The sequence below is a fragment of the Polypterus senegalus genome, chromosome 15 (genome assembly GCF_016835505.1).
Source record: "Polypterus senegalus isolate Bchr_013 chromosome 15, ASM1683550v1, whole genome shotgun sequence".
Taxonomy (NCBI): Eukaryota; Metazoa; Chordata; class Cladistia; order Polypteriformes; family Polypteridae; genus Polypterus; species Polypterus senegalus.
Window position 1 is genome coordinate 21,525,886 of NC_053168.1, and position 16,532 is coordinate 21,542,417.

The 16,532-nt window shown below is 41.4% G+C and overlaps 1 protein-coding gene across 1 annotated transcript in view; it reads left to right on the forward strand.

Moving 5' to 3' along the window:
- macf1b (microtubule actin crosslinking factor 1b) overlaps positions 1 to 14,857 on the forward strand; it is a 120,292-nt gene extending 105,435 nt beyond the window's left edge. The window contains exons 34-39 of the mRNA XM_039737570.1: positions 222 to 376; positions 5,462 to 5,536; positions 5,736 to 5,853; positions 9,258 to 9,436; positions 12,167 to 12,284; positions 14,023 to 14,857. Coding sequence (XP_039593504.1) covers positions 222 to 376; positions 5,462 to 5,536; positions 5,736 to 5,853; positions 9,258 to 9,436; positions 12,167 to 12,284; positions 14,023 to 14,048 — 671 coding nt within the window. The 3' untranslated portion in view covers positions 14,049 to 14,857. The remainder of the gene's footprint in view (positions 1 to 221; positions 377 to 5,461; positions 5,537 to 5,735; positions 5,854 to 9,257; positions 9,437 to 12,166; positions 12,285 to 14,022) is intronic.
- The last annotated feature ends 1,675 nt before the right edge of the window (positions 14,858 to 16,532 follow it).

A 16,532-nucleotide genomic window follows, 5' to 3' on the forward strand; every position in this document is an offset into this window, starting at 1 on the left:
GATGGCAGGACAGATTAACTGTTAAATGTTTTAAAACACTGCGGTGGGCTGGCACCCGGCCCGGGGTTTGTTTCCTGCCTTGCGCCCTGGGCTGGCTGGGATTGGCTTCAGCAGACCCATAGTGAATGGATGGATGGATGTTTTAAAACATTAAGTAATGGTAGGGTTGCAACTCATAGAAATAACTAATACGAAGGTTTATTTTTATATTGTCTTTGCAGAATTCCCTACGAATTCCTTGGAGATGAATGCAGTTGCAAACATCTTTGACATCAATGGCGATGGTTATATTGATTACTATGAGTTTGTGAGTGCGTTGCACCCGAGCCGGGACCCGTATCGCAGGAGTGCAGATGCCGAGCGCATCAACGAAGAGGTGAGAAAGTTTTTAAAATTTTCAACTGATGGAAAAGAAGATACAGTAATCCCTCCTCGATCGCGGGGGTTGCGTTCCAGAACCCCCCACGATAGGTGAAAATCCGCGAAGTAGAAACCATATGTTTGTATGCTTATTTTTATATATTTTGCGCCCTTATAAACTCTCCCACACTGTTTATAAATATTCTCCGCACAGTTATACAGTAAACCCTCGTTTATAGCGGTTAATCCATTCCAGACTCTACCGCGATAAATTAATTTCCACGAAGTAGAATTCTTTATTTATAAATCTAATATTTTCACAGTTAGAGCATAGAAAACCTGTGTACGACCTTCTAAATACGTCTTTTAACATTATTAGAGCCCTCTAGACATGAAATAACACCCTTTAGTCAAAAGTTAAAACTGTGCTCCATGACAAGACAGAGATGACAGTTCTTTCTCACAATTAAAAGAATGCAAACATATCTTCCTCTTCAAAGAAGTGTGCGTCAGGAGCAGAGAATGTCAGAAAGAGAGAGAGAGAAAAGCAAACAATCAAAAAATCAATACGTGCTGTTGGGCTTTTAAGTATGCGGACACGATAAAGTGGCACGCAATCTGAAGGTAGTCATTCAGCATTTTTGAGAGGAGCGTCCGTATCCTGTAGGCCAGTGTGTGAACAGCCCCTCTGCTCACACCCCCTCCATCAGGCGCAGAGAATGTCAAAGAGAGTGAGAGAGACAGAGAAAAGCAAACAATCAAAAATCAATACGTGTTGGGCTTTTATATCAGCGATAAAGTGGCCGCAAGGAAGGGCGCAATCTGAAGGTAGTCATTCAGCATTTTTGAGAGGAGCGTCCGTATCCTCTAGGCAAACAGCCTCTGTGCAAACAGCCCCTCTGCTCACACCTCCTCCGTCAGGAGCAGAGAATGTCAGAGAGGGTGAGAGAGACAGAGAAAAGCAAACAATCAAAAATCAATACGGGCTGTTAGAGCTTTTAAGTGTGCGAAGCACTGCACGGGAAGCATATCGTATATCATTGAGGAGGAGAAGGGTCTGGCTGCAGCGTTGTTGAGGAGTTTTATTTAATACGTAATACGTGCTCTGATTGGGTAGCTTCTCAGCCATCCGCCAATAGCATCCCTTGTATGAAATCAACTGGGCAAACAAACTGAGGAAGCATGTACCATAAATTAAAAGACCCATTGTCCGCAGAAATCAGCGAACCAGCGAAAAATCCGTGATATATATTTAGATATACTTACATTTAAAATCTGCGATGGAGTGAAGTATTTTAAAAATGGCATTGAAAGAAAAGTAAGGAACAAACCACATTGAGCCCACAAAGGCGAGGAAAGCCATATTATACATCAGGACAATTTTTAGTAAAATATTAAGACAGATTTTTTTAAAAAGGCCTGCCTGTCACTGGTTTAAAATTACTACTGTAGCCAGCATCAGCTCCCTGGTAATGAAACAAAATGCAAAGCTGAAAACTCGAGGCAGCAGTTTAGAACTTCTTCAGATTCACTTGTTGAGGCCTGAATTCAGGTCTCACTGTTGCTGTCACAGGGGGGTCTGAGGGGGCATCATCTTAAGTGAATTCTGAGAGTTGATGAGTGGTGCCTTTTCCTGAATTCACTCAATGTAGCAAGGGGTTCCAAGGCTAATTAAAGAGACAGGGAGGACCCAGTGCCTAATATAACACCCTTAACTTGATAATACAGTATGACACCTTCCAAAAAGTGAAGTTAAAAGTGAGATGCCAACCTGGTGACTCGAGGATGGAGTGATCCCTTTAGCACATCTGGGTCAGCTGCTGTTTTTCTGTCTCACAGCCAGACTGTCCATGTGAAGCAGATGGTGAGCTACAGGTTAGCACACTTCCATAAGTGAGAGCAAATGCAGCGCATCCTACAGACGGCAGCTCTCCCACAAGCAAGTGCAGGTGGCTGGGATGCTGCGTATAACTTTACTCTACAAAAGACACAAGACAGCAGCCACCCATTGAATAATGCAGAGCAGGGCAAGTCCACAAAGAAGTAGACATGTAGAAAAGTGTATTGAAAGAAGTCTATAATCCAAAAGGCAGAATCCAAAAATACAAATAGTAGGTCACACACCAAAACACAAAATGTCGAAAGTGTCCTAACTGATAAAGGACCATTCCAGAAGCAGTAGTCAAAGCACAAGGCAAAAGGTTAATGGAAGAAATCAAGACTAGAAACTCAAGGATCAAAGAAAAGATGTTGATGTTGCTACTGGATATTTGAATTCTTTGGCTTTGTTACAAGTTCATTGATTACTTTCTAGTATTTCAAGATTTTTGTATTCCCTGAATGCAGTGGTATCTTGAGATGCGAGTTTAAATCGTTCCATGACCAAACTCCTAAGTCAAAATGCTCGTATCTCAAATCAATTTTCCTCATTGAAATGAGATTAATTTGTGCCAGCCCCCAAAAAACCACCCCAATTTTTTGTTAAATGTTTTCAACATAAGAAAAATGTATTTATAATGAACAAATATTGTATACAAACAAAATAAAACCTAATACATAAAAGAGGATCTAAAGAAATAAACAGATGTTGGCGGAGCTGATTAGCGTATTGTAATGTTTTTTTCTTTCACATCACAATTCACTTAACTTAATAGTTTTTTTTCTTTTTTGCCACACTTTCGTCACTTCTTATTCACAGGCTGTTTCAATAGAAACCTGTCCAAATAGCTTTGTTTCTTCCTCCCCTTTAGAATGTTTCTGAAATGAGTTAGGCAAGTGTCGTTAAATAGCGCCGCTGCACGACCAGTTGTAACTTTTTCACGGTGTTTCTTTTCAATAAAGTCCGAAACTTTTTCCCACATTGCCAACACTTCCTTTATCTCACTTGAAAAGATAACCTCCTCTATGATATCAACAACAACAACAACAACAACATTTATTTATATAGCACATTTTCGTACAAACAGTAGCTCAAAGTGCTTTACATAATAAAGAATAGAAAAATAAAAGACACAATTATAAAACAAAATAAATCAACATTAATTAACATCGAGTAAGAGTAAGGTTCAATGGCCAGGGGGGACAGAAAAAACAAAAAAACTCCAGACGGCTGGAGAAAAAATAAAATCTGTAGGGATTCCAGACCATGAGACCGCCCAGTCCCTCTGGGCATTCTACCTAACATAAATGAAACAGTCCTCTTTGGATTTAGGGTTCTCACAGAAGGGCTTGATGATGATGATGGTCACGTAGACTTCTGCCTTTTAATCCATCCATCATTGTTAGAGCATCATGAAGCTTTGAGTAGGTGGAGGTGGCGCAGGCCACCACCACAAAGAAACCGGAAAAAGAAACAGAAAAGAGAGTAGGGGGTCAGTATGGATTTTAGAGCCACCATGAGTAGTTATTATAAGGAAACTGAACATACAGAGTATCAGGATTATGTTAAATTAAATTAAATTGAAGTTATAAAAAGGCCATGTTAAAGTAATGTGTTTTCAGCAGTGTTTTAAAGTGCTCTACTGTATCAGCCTGGCGAATTCCTATTGGCAGGCTATTCCAGATTTTAGGTGCATAGCAGCAGAAGGCCGCCCGCCTCACCACTTCTTTTAAGTTCAGCTTTTGGAATTCTAAGGAGACACTCATTTGAGGATCTGAGGTTACGATTTGGAATATAAGGTGTCAGACATTCCAATATATAAGATGGGGCGAGATTGCTGCAGAACCTCATATCGCTCTCCTGCAGAACCTCTGTATGTTGCTGCGTCTGTAGTTCCCTCAACTCCTCCGTCGTCAGTTCCTCGGAATGTGTGGCGACAAGCTCTTTGATGGCTCGTATCTCGAATTTTGGCTCGTAACTCAAGGCAAAAAATCGACCAAGTGACAGCTCGTATCTCAAAAAACTTGTACGTTGGGGCACTCGTATCTCAAGGTACCACTGTATATAATTTTACTTTCCTTTTGTTGTGCCATGTTGGAGCTTGGCAGCAGAATATATGTGGAATGGGAGTTTGGGCGAGATCTTGTCACAGGGAAACAAGCAAAGGTCAAAATTTAGAGTTCTAAATAATTCAGATAAATAAAACCCAACATGTAGTCCTAAATCAAAGTTAGAAAGGTGCTTTAGTTTCTTAAGCCTAAATATAAATGAATTGTTAGGAAGGATTAAAAAAGATGAGCCATTAGGTTTAAGCCAAAGGAGAATAAAAGGAGACCTGATTGAAGTGTTTAAAATTATGAAGGGAATCAGTCCAGTGGATCGAGACGGTGATTTTAAAATGAGTTCATCAAGAACACGGGGACACAGTTGGAAACTTGTTAAGAGTAAATTTCACACAAACATTAGGAAGTTTTTCTTTACACAAAGAATGATAGACACTTGGAATAAGAGACCAAGTAGCGTGGTGGACAGTAAGACTTTAGGGACTTTCAAAACTCGACTTGATGTTTTTTCAGAAGAATTAAATGGACAGGACTGACGAGCCTTGTTGGGCTGAATGGCCTGTTCTTGTCCAGACTGTTCTAATCTTCTAATGCACTGCTAGTTAAAACACCGCAAAACTCACTTAGCCAGAATCCTGGACAACCAAGAAGTGGGCAATGCTGACCTCCTTTTTACTACTACTGCTATCCTGAACTAGCAATAAACCAAACAAAAGTAACCAGCAACATCCCCAAAATGGCACCCCCAAAAGTAAAAAAAAAAAAACAAATGGTGCCATGTCATACCACAAAATATTTGTAAAACCTAGAAAGTGGTCTTAATTTTACAAAACAGTGAAATAATTGAATTCCCCCAAAGGAAAGAGAAAAAAAAAACTAAACCAATTCATAAGATGTTTAAGATTTTTGAAGTTTGAATACTGAACTTTTCATTTTATATTTTGTTTTACTTTTACTTCCTTTTATTGTGTGCTCTGAATTTTGAGTTAGATATTATGAAGTTATTTTCTTTTGTTTTCCTAATCAAATGAATAAATTGAATTAATTTATAATTGTAGCCACAGATTTTTGATGGTTCCACACCCCTTTTTTTGTGGCACATCAGGGAATGTCCCGCGAGGTGTTTCTAAATATCTGCTCTGCACTTTGCCTTCTGTAGGTGAGCCGGCAGGTGTCTCAGTGCAACTGTGCCAAGCGATTCCGAGTGGAGCAGATCAGTGCCAACAGATACCGGGTAGGTGTGTCGCCTGTCAGTCACTCCAATCGCGTGACAGTCAATGTCTACATTAGCAGTTAAAAGAAACAGATGTGAATGGGTAAGGCCTGCCAAATTGGTGCTTTGGCATTTGATGACAGTGGAGTGATTGTTTGGCTTACTGTAAAAAAAGAAACCTTGAACTTTTCTTCTCCTCTCATCCGTCTCCTCATTTCAGTTTGGGGATTCCCAGCAGCTGCGAATGGTGCGGATTCTGCGCAGTACCCTGATGGTAAGAGTTGGAGGCGGGTGGACAGCTTTGGACGAGTTTCTGGTGAAGAACGATCCCTGCAGAGGTGAGAGCAATAAGGGAAATGTTACAGCAAAAGGATTATAAGAGCAAAGTGCTGCACAGCCCACAGACCATCTAGGAAAGTGAAATTAGAAACATTCACCTGAAGTGTGCTAGCAGGCACCTCTCTTCTCTGTAAGCTGGGTCACATGCTTAACATGTGTAATAATGGAGCTGGAGTTGTGTATGACCACTCGGTCAGAGGTGAGGGGCTCACCATTCTACCAGGACAGGGCACCTTTGTTCAGGATTACCATGGAGGAAATGATGCTGCCAGTGTGCAAGGAAGTGCCAGCTGGGAAGTCCAACAAAGAAAAAAAGTGGTGGCTTTGCAACAAGTCTTAAGAGACTCCAGCACTGCAAACCAAAGTGTGATTAAACTGTACTATTAAATATTTATTTATATATATATTGTGAGACATGCCCGGACACCACCAGTCGGAAACCACATCTTTATCAAAGCGCATGTTTATGAAGCACTAATACACAGTCCTGTACAAGCACACAGTGCTCCCAGCACTAATCTCTCCTGTTTCGGGCTTCTCTCAGTGTCTGTGGCCACCTTTCCTCTCCTTATGGGTTCTTCGTCCTGCTCCCACTCCCGGCTGCAGCTCCTCGATTGTAGGAAGGCGGCCCCTTTTATTCCTACCTGGATGTGCTCCAGGTGCCTGATGACATCCTTCCAGCAGCACTTCCTGGTGTGGCGGAAGTGCTGCCCTTGCACCCGGAAGCACTCCGGGTGTCCCTGGAAGGATCATCCTCCATATTCCCAGGTGTGGTGGAAGTAAATGTTTCCTGGGTTCCACAAGGCTTGAGGCCCCTCCTGGCGGTGGCCATGGGTCCCAGTGGGTTAGAATCTCCTTGCTCCTCTCCTGATCCAGGGCGGTTGCCCCCTTGTGGCCCGGAGGACATAAATGCCACCTTCCAGTCCTTCCAGGCTACCTGGCTGGGTAAGAGCCCCAGCCTTCTGTGACAATATATATATATATTGTGGCCTGCAGGGGGAGCACCAGCCGCCCAAACCCAGCACAGACAGACACTGGGCACAAGTTCCAGCACAACACATGTTTATTCTCAGTGAGACAATTCCCTCTGGTTGCCACTTGCACAACACGGTACAATAACATACACTTTACAGCACTTTCCTTGCCTTCTTCTCAGCTCTCGCTCTCTCTTGTTTGTCTCCACTCTTCCTCTGGCATGCATCATCCTCGCCCTCCTAACTGTGGCTCCTGGAGTAGTGCCAGCTGGGTCCATATAAGCTTCCCGTCGGAGGACTCCAGGTTCTGCGTTAGCATGTCCCGGAAGCCCTCCCAGGTGTGGTGGAAACCCAGCATAATAGGGCTCTGTAGCCTCTGCAGCGCCCCCTGGCGGCACCCATGACATCCAACAGGGCCGCAGTGAACTACAACTCCCAGCATGCCCTGTGGGAATCTGTGGTGCCACAGCAACCCAGGGGGGCTGCTCTCTAGTGTTCCAGGGGACATAATGCCCTGAACAGGCTCTCTCCCCGGGTCCTTCCATCCAGCTGCCGTCTGTGACAATATATAGAGTTCCTTTTTATACTTCAACAAATAATTAACAGACTTATTTTGTTGTTTTCCATTTATGATATGCAGTTTTATACTTGTTTCTCCTGTGTGTTTTAGCAAATGTGTAAAGTTCAGTTTATCTATCTATCTATCTATCTATCTATCTATCTATCTATCTATCTATCTATCTATCTATCTATCTATCTATCTATCTATCTATCTATCTATCTATCTATCTATCTATCTATCTATTATATAGTGCCTTATCTACAGTATCTATCTATCTATCTATCTATCTATCTATCTATCTATCTATCTATCTATCTATCTATCTATCTATCTATCTATTATATAGTGCCTTATCTATCTATCTATCTATCTATCTATCTATCTATCTATCTATCTATCTATCTATCATTTACTGCCTTATCTATCTATCTATCTATCTATCTATCTATCTATCTATCTATCTATCTATCTATCTATCATTTAGTGCCTTATCTATCTATCTATCTATCTATCTATCTATCTATCTATCTATCTATCTATCTATCTATTATATAGTGCCTTATCTACAGTAACTATCTATCTATCTATCTATCTATCTATCATTTAGTGCCTTATCTATCTATCTATCTATCTATCTATCTATCTATCTATCTATCTATCTATCTATCTATCTATCTATTATATAGTGCCTTATCTACAGTAACTATCTATCTATCTATCTATCTATCTATCATTTAGTGCCTTATCTATCTATCTATCTATCTATCTATCTATCTATCTATCTATCTATCTATCTATCTATCTATCTATCTATCTATCTATCTATCTATCTATCTATCATTTAGTGCCTTATCTATCTATCTATCTATCTATCTATCTATCTATCTATCTATCTATCTATCTATCTATCTAACTATCTATTCTTTAGTGACCTTCCTGTCTGTCCATCCGTCACTATATTGTGGGCTCAGAGGATGTTTGAACCCAAACAAGACAAAGGAGGCCAAAGCATCAAATGAAAAGGGGATTCAGAGTGCCTGTTAAAAAGTATTCACCCCCTTTGGAAGTTCTTACATTTTATCGTTATACAACATTGAATCCCAGTGGGTTTAATTTGTTTTTTTTTAATGCTAATCTAAAGAAAAAGGCTCTTTAATGTCAAAGTGAAAACAGATCTCTGCAAAGTGTTCCAAATTAATTTAAAATATAATGCACTGGTAGTCTTTCCCAGTATCTCTGTGGGTGTAGCACACACTAGCCTGTATTGTTCAGGAGATCATTAATATCAATCGAGATAACTTCATAAAGTTAAGATGGCTACCCTTGCTAATCTTGGCACCTGTGTGGTCTTTTGATTAGAAAATCCAATGAAGAATTCCACTGTGCTCCATACACGTCACAAGAATGGCCCTGTACACCTCTATCTCTAGCCATTATCACGTCTGGCGGTGTGGCGCAGTGGTTGTGGCTTTTGATTTTGGTCTTCCAATCCACAGGAGTTTGATTCAAGTCCCTCTACCTGTCTATTTTGCATTTTACACAGCACCAGTCACAGAAATCTGCACCCAGTAAAGAGTCTGATACAAAAATAAACTGAATTCAATTCAACCAACACCATTCCAAGGCTTTTTACCTCCACAAACAATTATTGACATATTTGCATATGGATGGTATTAATGGGATTTGAACAGGCAACCTTCCAGATACCAGCAAAGAGCCTTAGCCTCAGAGCCACCACTCCGGAGAGAAATTACTAGTAACATTTTTAGTGTCATGGCTACATCTTCCCCAAGGCCCAGCACTGGTTGTGCATTTTTAGAACGTTCTTGGATGGATGTTCACAACATGATATTTTCTGTTTCAACAGTTAAAGGCAGAACCAACCTGAAAATTAAAGAGAAGTACCTGTCACCAGACTCCTTCGGAGCTTCTCCTCTCAAGTGTGGCGGCAGCCAGTCTGCTAAGGTGATGCCTCCAAGCCGCTCCAATTCCAGCCTGAGTTTATACAGCAGCGCGTCCGCCCCAAGCAGCCCCCTCTCCAGAAAGGTAACACACCTTTTGTTACAGTTACAACTAAGACAAACTGTGGCCGCCAACTTGTACCGCTACCAAGCTGATAGTCGTGACATGCAGTGGACTGTGAAAGTCCTCAGACCGCTTCACTTTCTGCACACTTTATTGTGCTGTAGGTTTCATTTTAAATAGATACACTTCTTCTTTGTGCATTCAATAATCCATAATGACAAAATGAAAACATGTTTTCAGAAAGATTAGCACATCAAAAATGTTTTCAGATCCTTAATTTAGTATTTTTTAGAAGCTCCTTTGGCAGCAATGACAGCTTCGAGTCTTCTTGGCTAAGTCTCTATAAGCTTTGCACATCTGGATTTGGGCTCTTCATCCCATTGTTCCTGGCAGATCCTCTCAAGCTCTGTTAGATTGGATGATAAGCATCTGTAAACGGCCATCTTCAGGTCTCTCCATAGATCAGCGGTGTCAAACTCCAGGCCTGGAGGGCCGTAGTGGCTGCAGGTTTTCCTTCTAACCCTTTTCTTAATCAACAAGCAGTTTTCACTGCTAATTGACTTCTTTTCCCTTCATTTTAATAGTCCTGTTTTTAAGGATTCAGTGTTCTGAATTGATTTGTTTCTTCATTAAATGGCAGCCAAACAGAATTGAGATGTGAAATGAGCCAACAGATGACCAGCTAAACTGGAATGTCAAACTCCAGCCAATTTCACTCCAACCAGTTTCGTAATGAGAAGCCAATTCTTGCTGTTAGTTAAACTCGTTATTTAATTCCATGGCATGTTGTTGCTCTCATTCTGCCACAGCAGACATTTCCAAAACTGTTGATTGTCTGTTTTTTCTAAGAACACCATCAATATGTTTTGGTAACCTGAGAGATCAACCTTACTGAGAACTTCACCTTTCTTTATTTCCAGATATTCTGTGATGGTCACTGGTGAGCTGGTCATGTGGCTGCTTATTTTGTGTCTCATTATTGTTTGGCTGCTCATTAAGGAAAAAGAAACAACTATGGGCCTGAGTCAAGTTAATTAAAATTAAGGCAAAAGAAGTTAATTAGGAGCAAAAACTGGTCATTAATTAAGAAGGTGGTCAGAATGAAAACCTGCAGCCACTGCAGCCCTCCAGGACTGGAGTTTGACACCCGTGCCATAGATGGTCTGTGAGGTTTAAATCTGGGCTTTGGGGGACCACTCAAGGACACTCGGAGACTTGTCCTGAAGCCATTCCAGCAATGTCTTGGCTGAATGCTATGGGGTCATTGTTATGCACAAAGGGTGAACTGCCACTCCGGTCTGTGGTCCAGTGCACTGTGGAGTGGGTTTACTTCAAGAACCCCTCTGTACTTGGCTACGTTCAACATATGGAACACTCACAGGGCCTTTCAAAATAAGGGTGGTCTCATTAAATACATCCTGTTTTGGACTAAAGAGATAAGGAAATAATGGTGTTAACCCATGTGACTCTGTTAACTGGGAGTCAGACTCGGAGTGATGTGTGATGATCCACTTTGCATTTTTTAGCCCAAATAGCACTCTGGATAGTAGGCTGCTGCCATCTAGTGGATGAAATAACATCATGCTGCAAAAAATCTTGAACATTTCTATGCGTTTTACCACTCTAAGATAACTCATCAATATTCATGACTGGGGCGGAGCCTCCAGTGAAGTACACAATGGCAAAATAAAAGTCGTAAAGGCAGTTTTAGAACAAACTAAAACTGAACCACTGCTTAAATCATGTGATAGTGATGGTGATGTGAATCTGTCATCAGACAATGAAACTTCTGAGTGATATGGTACTGTACGAACAAACTACCGTGATGTACCTGTTAAACTTGGTCATGTGAAGCTTCTGCCTGGCGTGACAGTCGCTGCATGACAAAAAGGCAAAATAGTAACAATGATGTGCAGGAAAAAGATGGTGTTAGCCCCCTAAGGACTGTTGACAATGTTCATGTCAGGGGAAATGTGGAAGTCACTAAGCCTTGTGCTGTGTTAGTCTTTAGTAACACAACGGCCATGCCGATCAGGCGGCTCAGACACTGACATTCCACCTTCTCACGTGCAAGCAGCAGAAAAAAAATAAGAACAGTGTGCAAAGAAACGCACTTGTAGTGTCCCAATTGTGACAATGGGCTGTGTGGTAGTCACTGTTTCAAAACAAATCACACAAAGGACGTGTATTGAGTCTGCATCAGTATAGCAGTGGACACTACATGTGCCGTTCCTACTGTATTTATGCCAGCGTTTTAGTATTTACACACTTCTCTGACATATAATAACATTTTTCCTTGTTGAAAACAATTCAATGTTTTTGGTTTGTTTTCTCAGAGGTAAACATAACACTAAGAAGGCTACATGTAACAGGATCTAATGAAATAAAATTGCATTTAGCATGAGGGACAGGGGTGGCATGGTGGTGCAGTGGGTAGCGCTGCTGCCTCACAGTTAGGAGACCCGGGTTCGCTTCCCAGGTCCTCCCTGCGTGGAGTTTGCATGTTCTCCCCGTGTCTGCGTGGGTTTCCTCCCACAGTCCAAAGACGTGCAGGTGAGGTGCATTGGCGATCCTAAATTGTCCTTGGTGTGTGTGCCCTCTGGTGGGCTGGCACCCTGCCTGGGGTTTGTTTCCTGCCCTGTGTTGGCTGGGATTTGCTCCAGCAGACCCCCTGTGACCCTGTAGTTAGGATATAGTGGTATGGATGAGGGACATGTTTCATTTTCTGAATACCTTTGCTTGTCTTTTCAGTCGGCACTGAGAAGGAGCCTTTCCGGTGATCGCTGTCGGCCAAGAAGCTCAATAGCTGCTTTGGGGTCGGATCTTCAGTTTGCTGCCGCCAGGGACTGTGCATCTCCGGGACCACCAGGTGTGTTGTGACCATAAGACACATGTCGACACCAACAAGAGTATTATTTCAAGACTCAGTTACTCTAAATAAAAAGGGCGCATACATGGAGACCTAGGCGTGTGCTGTTAAATGAAGAATTACAATGTGCTACTGTAACGGTGAAAAATGCATCCAGCAGGGGGCGCTCTTTCTCCCCTGGGATGGTGTTCTTTCTTGCATGCAGGACATAAGTAAGCCTTTTCAACCCATCTCTTTCATAACCATGGTGGAAATAATCAGACGAGATTATACTGGTATAAAAAAGAGATATATGTATTTAACTTGCTTTAAAAGATAACTTATATTCCCAATAACACAATGTACTGTATATCCCGTATATATATATATATATATATATATATAGAGTGTCCCAAAATTCACGCAAGAAGTAATTTTAATAGAGAACACAGGTTTGTAATTGATTCATAAAGTATACAGTATAGGGTTATGTATGTAAATGGTCTCCACGGCTTTGCTGGCACATACGCACTCTTTTGTCAAACTTTTCCATGACCGTTTTGCATAAAAGTGGCTCAGTTTCCTCCTTCAAGGCATGGGTGGTCATGGGCTTGATGGCATAAACCTTAGACTTCAAAAAACCACAAAGAAAAAAGTCCAATGGCGTTAAATCGCATGATCTGAATTTTTTAATTAATCTCTTCACAGTTGATGAAGTTAAATCACTATTCCGATCATATTTTGTACGAAAATTGCGAACTGTAGCTGCCAAACCTTCATTATTTTTAAAATATTGCTCAACAATGAAAACGTGTTTTTCTTTCGTGTAGCGCTCCATTTTTAATAACCCTGAACTGTGAGCTGTCACCCTGTCTTTTTTTTTCGCTGGCAACACTTTACCACACAAATGGCGCCAAATTCAAATCTTGCGTGAATTTTGGGGCACCCTATATATATATATATATATACATATTCAGGCCGGAGAGAAGCCAAGGGACACACAGGCAGTTCTTCTTCAAGTGGGGAAATGCTGACGACCACATGTCCCATCTGGTGGAATGTTAATGGCACGCAGACGCTTCTGACTTTGTGCTCAGTCCTCGTCATTATAACCACTCACATATTCACATATTCATAAAATTCTTGTCAGATATGGGGACGCACTGTTTATTTCTGGATTGAACCCAAATAACACCTTCACCTCTTCTCATCATTTATGACAGACTGAGTTTTTTAACCATATTGGTCAAACAGACACCAGCACTTTTAAAATGGCCTGCTTGTGTGTCCTTCACGTGTTTTCTCTCCATCTCTCTAGCCTGCGCCTTTGGTACATGTGATACAAGTGTTTTTTTTGGTTTTTTTCCTTAGGGAACCTTTAAATGCAGTAAATAAATACATAAATAAATCAAGCTGCCTAATGCAGCCTAATGTCTACACGTTTTCTGAAATGGCACTGTATATTTTTCGGAGACAGTCTTGTATACAGACATTGCTTTACGTAATCAAGCGTCCCCTTTGGCATTCACGAATTGTCACTCCACTGTTTAATATCCAAACCCTCTGCCCAGTCCCATCTCCTCTTTCGTGCCCCCAGGTTTCTATGTAGAGGTCTGGAAGTGATGATTCAACTCAAAGCAAAGTGCGTGGTGGGGTGCCATTTACAGCTTTGCTTAGGACAGTAAAAATGCTAGAGCCGGTTCCGGTCAGCACGTTACCTTGAGTTCTAACATCTGCTTTTTTCCTCCCCTTTTTACAGAAGACCCAGAAAAGGCTCCAACATGATTGTGAACCCGCAGAAACATACAAGGAACCCTTGTGAGCAACCATCAACAAAAAGGGCAAGCGACACCCCGTCCCAGGAGATGACCGCCAAGTATCTGAATGAGACAACCAAGCATGTGGTTTACGAGAGCCTGGATCTTAAGGGTGTTGTGTTTTTTTTTGAAGAAGTGCAGGACTGTCCATTTGTTGTCATGACTGTAGTTTTCTCCTCCCTGGCTTGGCATGTTTGCCGTACTCAGCCGAGGTTTTTTTTTTCTCTCTCTATAACCTTAAAATATTCTTCTTCCTGAGGCAATAATACCCACCCTGTTTGGTCCTTTCCATTCTAAGTCACAGAAATAGCGTGATATCCAGATGAGCTGGAGACTTTGGTGGATGGAATTGGGCCATCGGGGTGGTAAATGAGAGGCTGAGACAAACTCCTCTTATGTATTTTTAAAGACCATCGTTGACACAGTCCATTAAAATTCAGGAACAATTCACTCTGCAATGCATGAAAGAAATTGGTTCAGAAAATAGAGAGACAAATAATGGACGGGTAAAAATTTTACTGCGCCTTGTGATGGTATGCTGTGTGCCAGGCGCTATATACAATAACGATTGATCGATCGATCGATCTTAGCTGGCGTTCTGACTTGCACATTTCTAGAAAAGTGAAATGCATTCTTCTGTGTAACTGTGTAGCTGTAGTGCTTGCTGGATGCTTTATGGATGTCGCTGGGCTCGCCTTGTCTGCATGTGAACGACTTGCGGTATGTCGGACTGTGAAGGGCCTGCTGTCATCGAGGACACTCGTGGAGTTTGTGCCATTTGAAATCTCGTGTGTAAATACTGTATACATGTTCTTGTTTTGCCCAGTAACTAGAAAGCAGTTTATAGTGCCTGACTGTGTAGGGAAATATAAAAAAACAATGTCATGTGCTGCTGGGAATGTAAAATATGCAACCGAATTTCAACAACAGCCTCCGTTTTGGCTTTCCGATGTGCTTCTGTGCAGCCTTACTTCTCTGTTTAAAATACTGATAGCGACACCTATTTCTACCTTTGATCATCATCTTCACTCCTTTGAGGAAGAGGACAGTAAAGAGGCAGAGTTACTCCGTTTATGCTTATCTAGCGTCCGTACAGATTTTCAAGGTATATCCCACACAAAAGTTATATTTTATTTTATATGTCACTTAATCCATGTGGCTCAATAAATTTTAATGTCATGTTTTTGTGGAGAACGGTGATGGCGACTAATGCCTGACTATAGTTAACAATCTCAAAATCATCCATGAAGAAATCTCCCGCTACTCGTGTCACATAACCCACATGTCAAGTCGTCCGGTCGTACGCCCACCACAGGACAAACATGTGCATTGTTTGCTAAAGTATTGTTAAATACCCACATCTTCGCTTCATTCATTGGTCAAGAGTCATGTCTTCGATTCAGATGCTCATTCCGTAGTGAATATGTTTCCTGTGCATGCACTGCTTTGATTTTCTATATGTATTTAACAATATTTAGCCAAAAACACGCGTTGTGCACATCATCCGCATGCAGCTAGATTACTTGACACATGAATTATGTGACACGAGTAAGGTGAGAGTTTTGTTGTGTCTAGCGTTGGTCCCTGTGGACTCCCATTTTACCAGAAAGTTTGTTATCTCCGTTCGCCATGAAAACATGACAGTAACACTGGTGGAGTATTCCTTTAAAGCAGAAATCCCGAAATAGATAACATTCTAGCCCTCATCTCTGTGGCGTTCAAGTTCAGTTCTGGGGACCCCCATCTCTGCAGGTTTTTATTGTGGTTTGCCATTCTTGATCTCATTGTTTGGGTATCTAAGACATGACGTTTCTCCTCTGCCGTGACTTTTAAATGCTTGTGATGTTTTCTTTTTAAACGAGCGCTGATGATTAACAATGAGTAACGCAGACACGGGTGGGAACGGCTTTGAATGCCATTACATCATCGCCATTTGCCTGTTTCTCACACAAGAGCAGACGTGAATGTGGCACAGCGCTCAAGCATTCAGACTTGTCAGCATTCAGATACGGGAGCAAACTTGAAAAGGGTGAATTAAAAAGAAAATGGCAAAGGAGACATAAGCATTTAATACTCAAATTTCAGAATGTCTTGGAATAAGTGAATAATAAAAACAACAAGCAAGACTATAAGTAAGAATGACTCACTGATTGTGAAACTATTTAGAACAAAAACCCACAGCCACAGGGGCTTTGCAGGACTGAACTTGGAAACTCACATTTATAAATAGATAGAAATATTACACCTGGGGTGTCAAAAGTGAGCTCTTGGAGGGTCCCACTGTACCACTCCGTTCAAACAGCTAAACAGCGAGCACCACAGTTATACACCACCACCTCTAGAGCAGCTGCAACAATAACCGGGTGATCAACGCTACTTCACTACTGATCTCACACCACAATGCAGAAAAAATAGCGATAAATGAAAATATGAATATATACATTAGAGATAT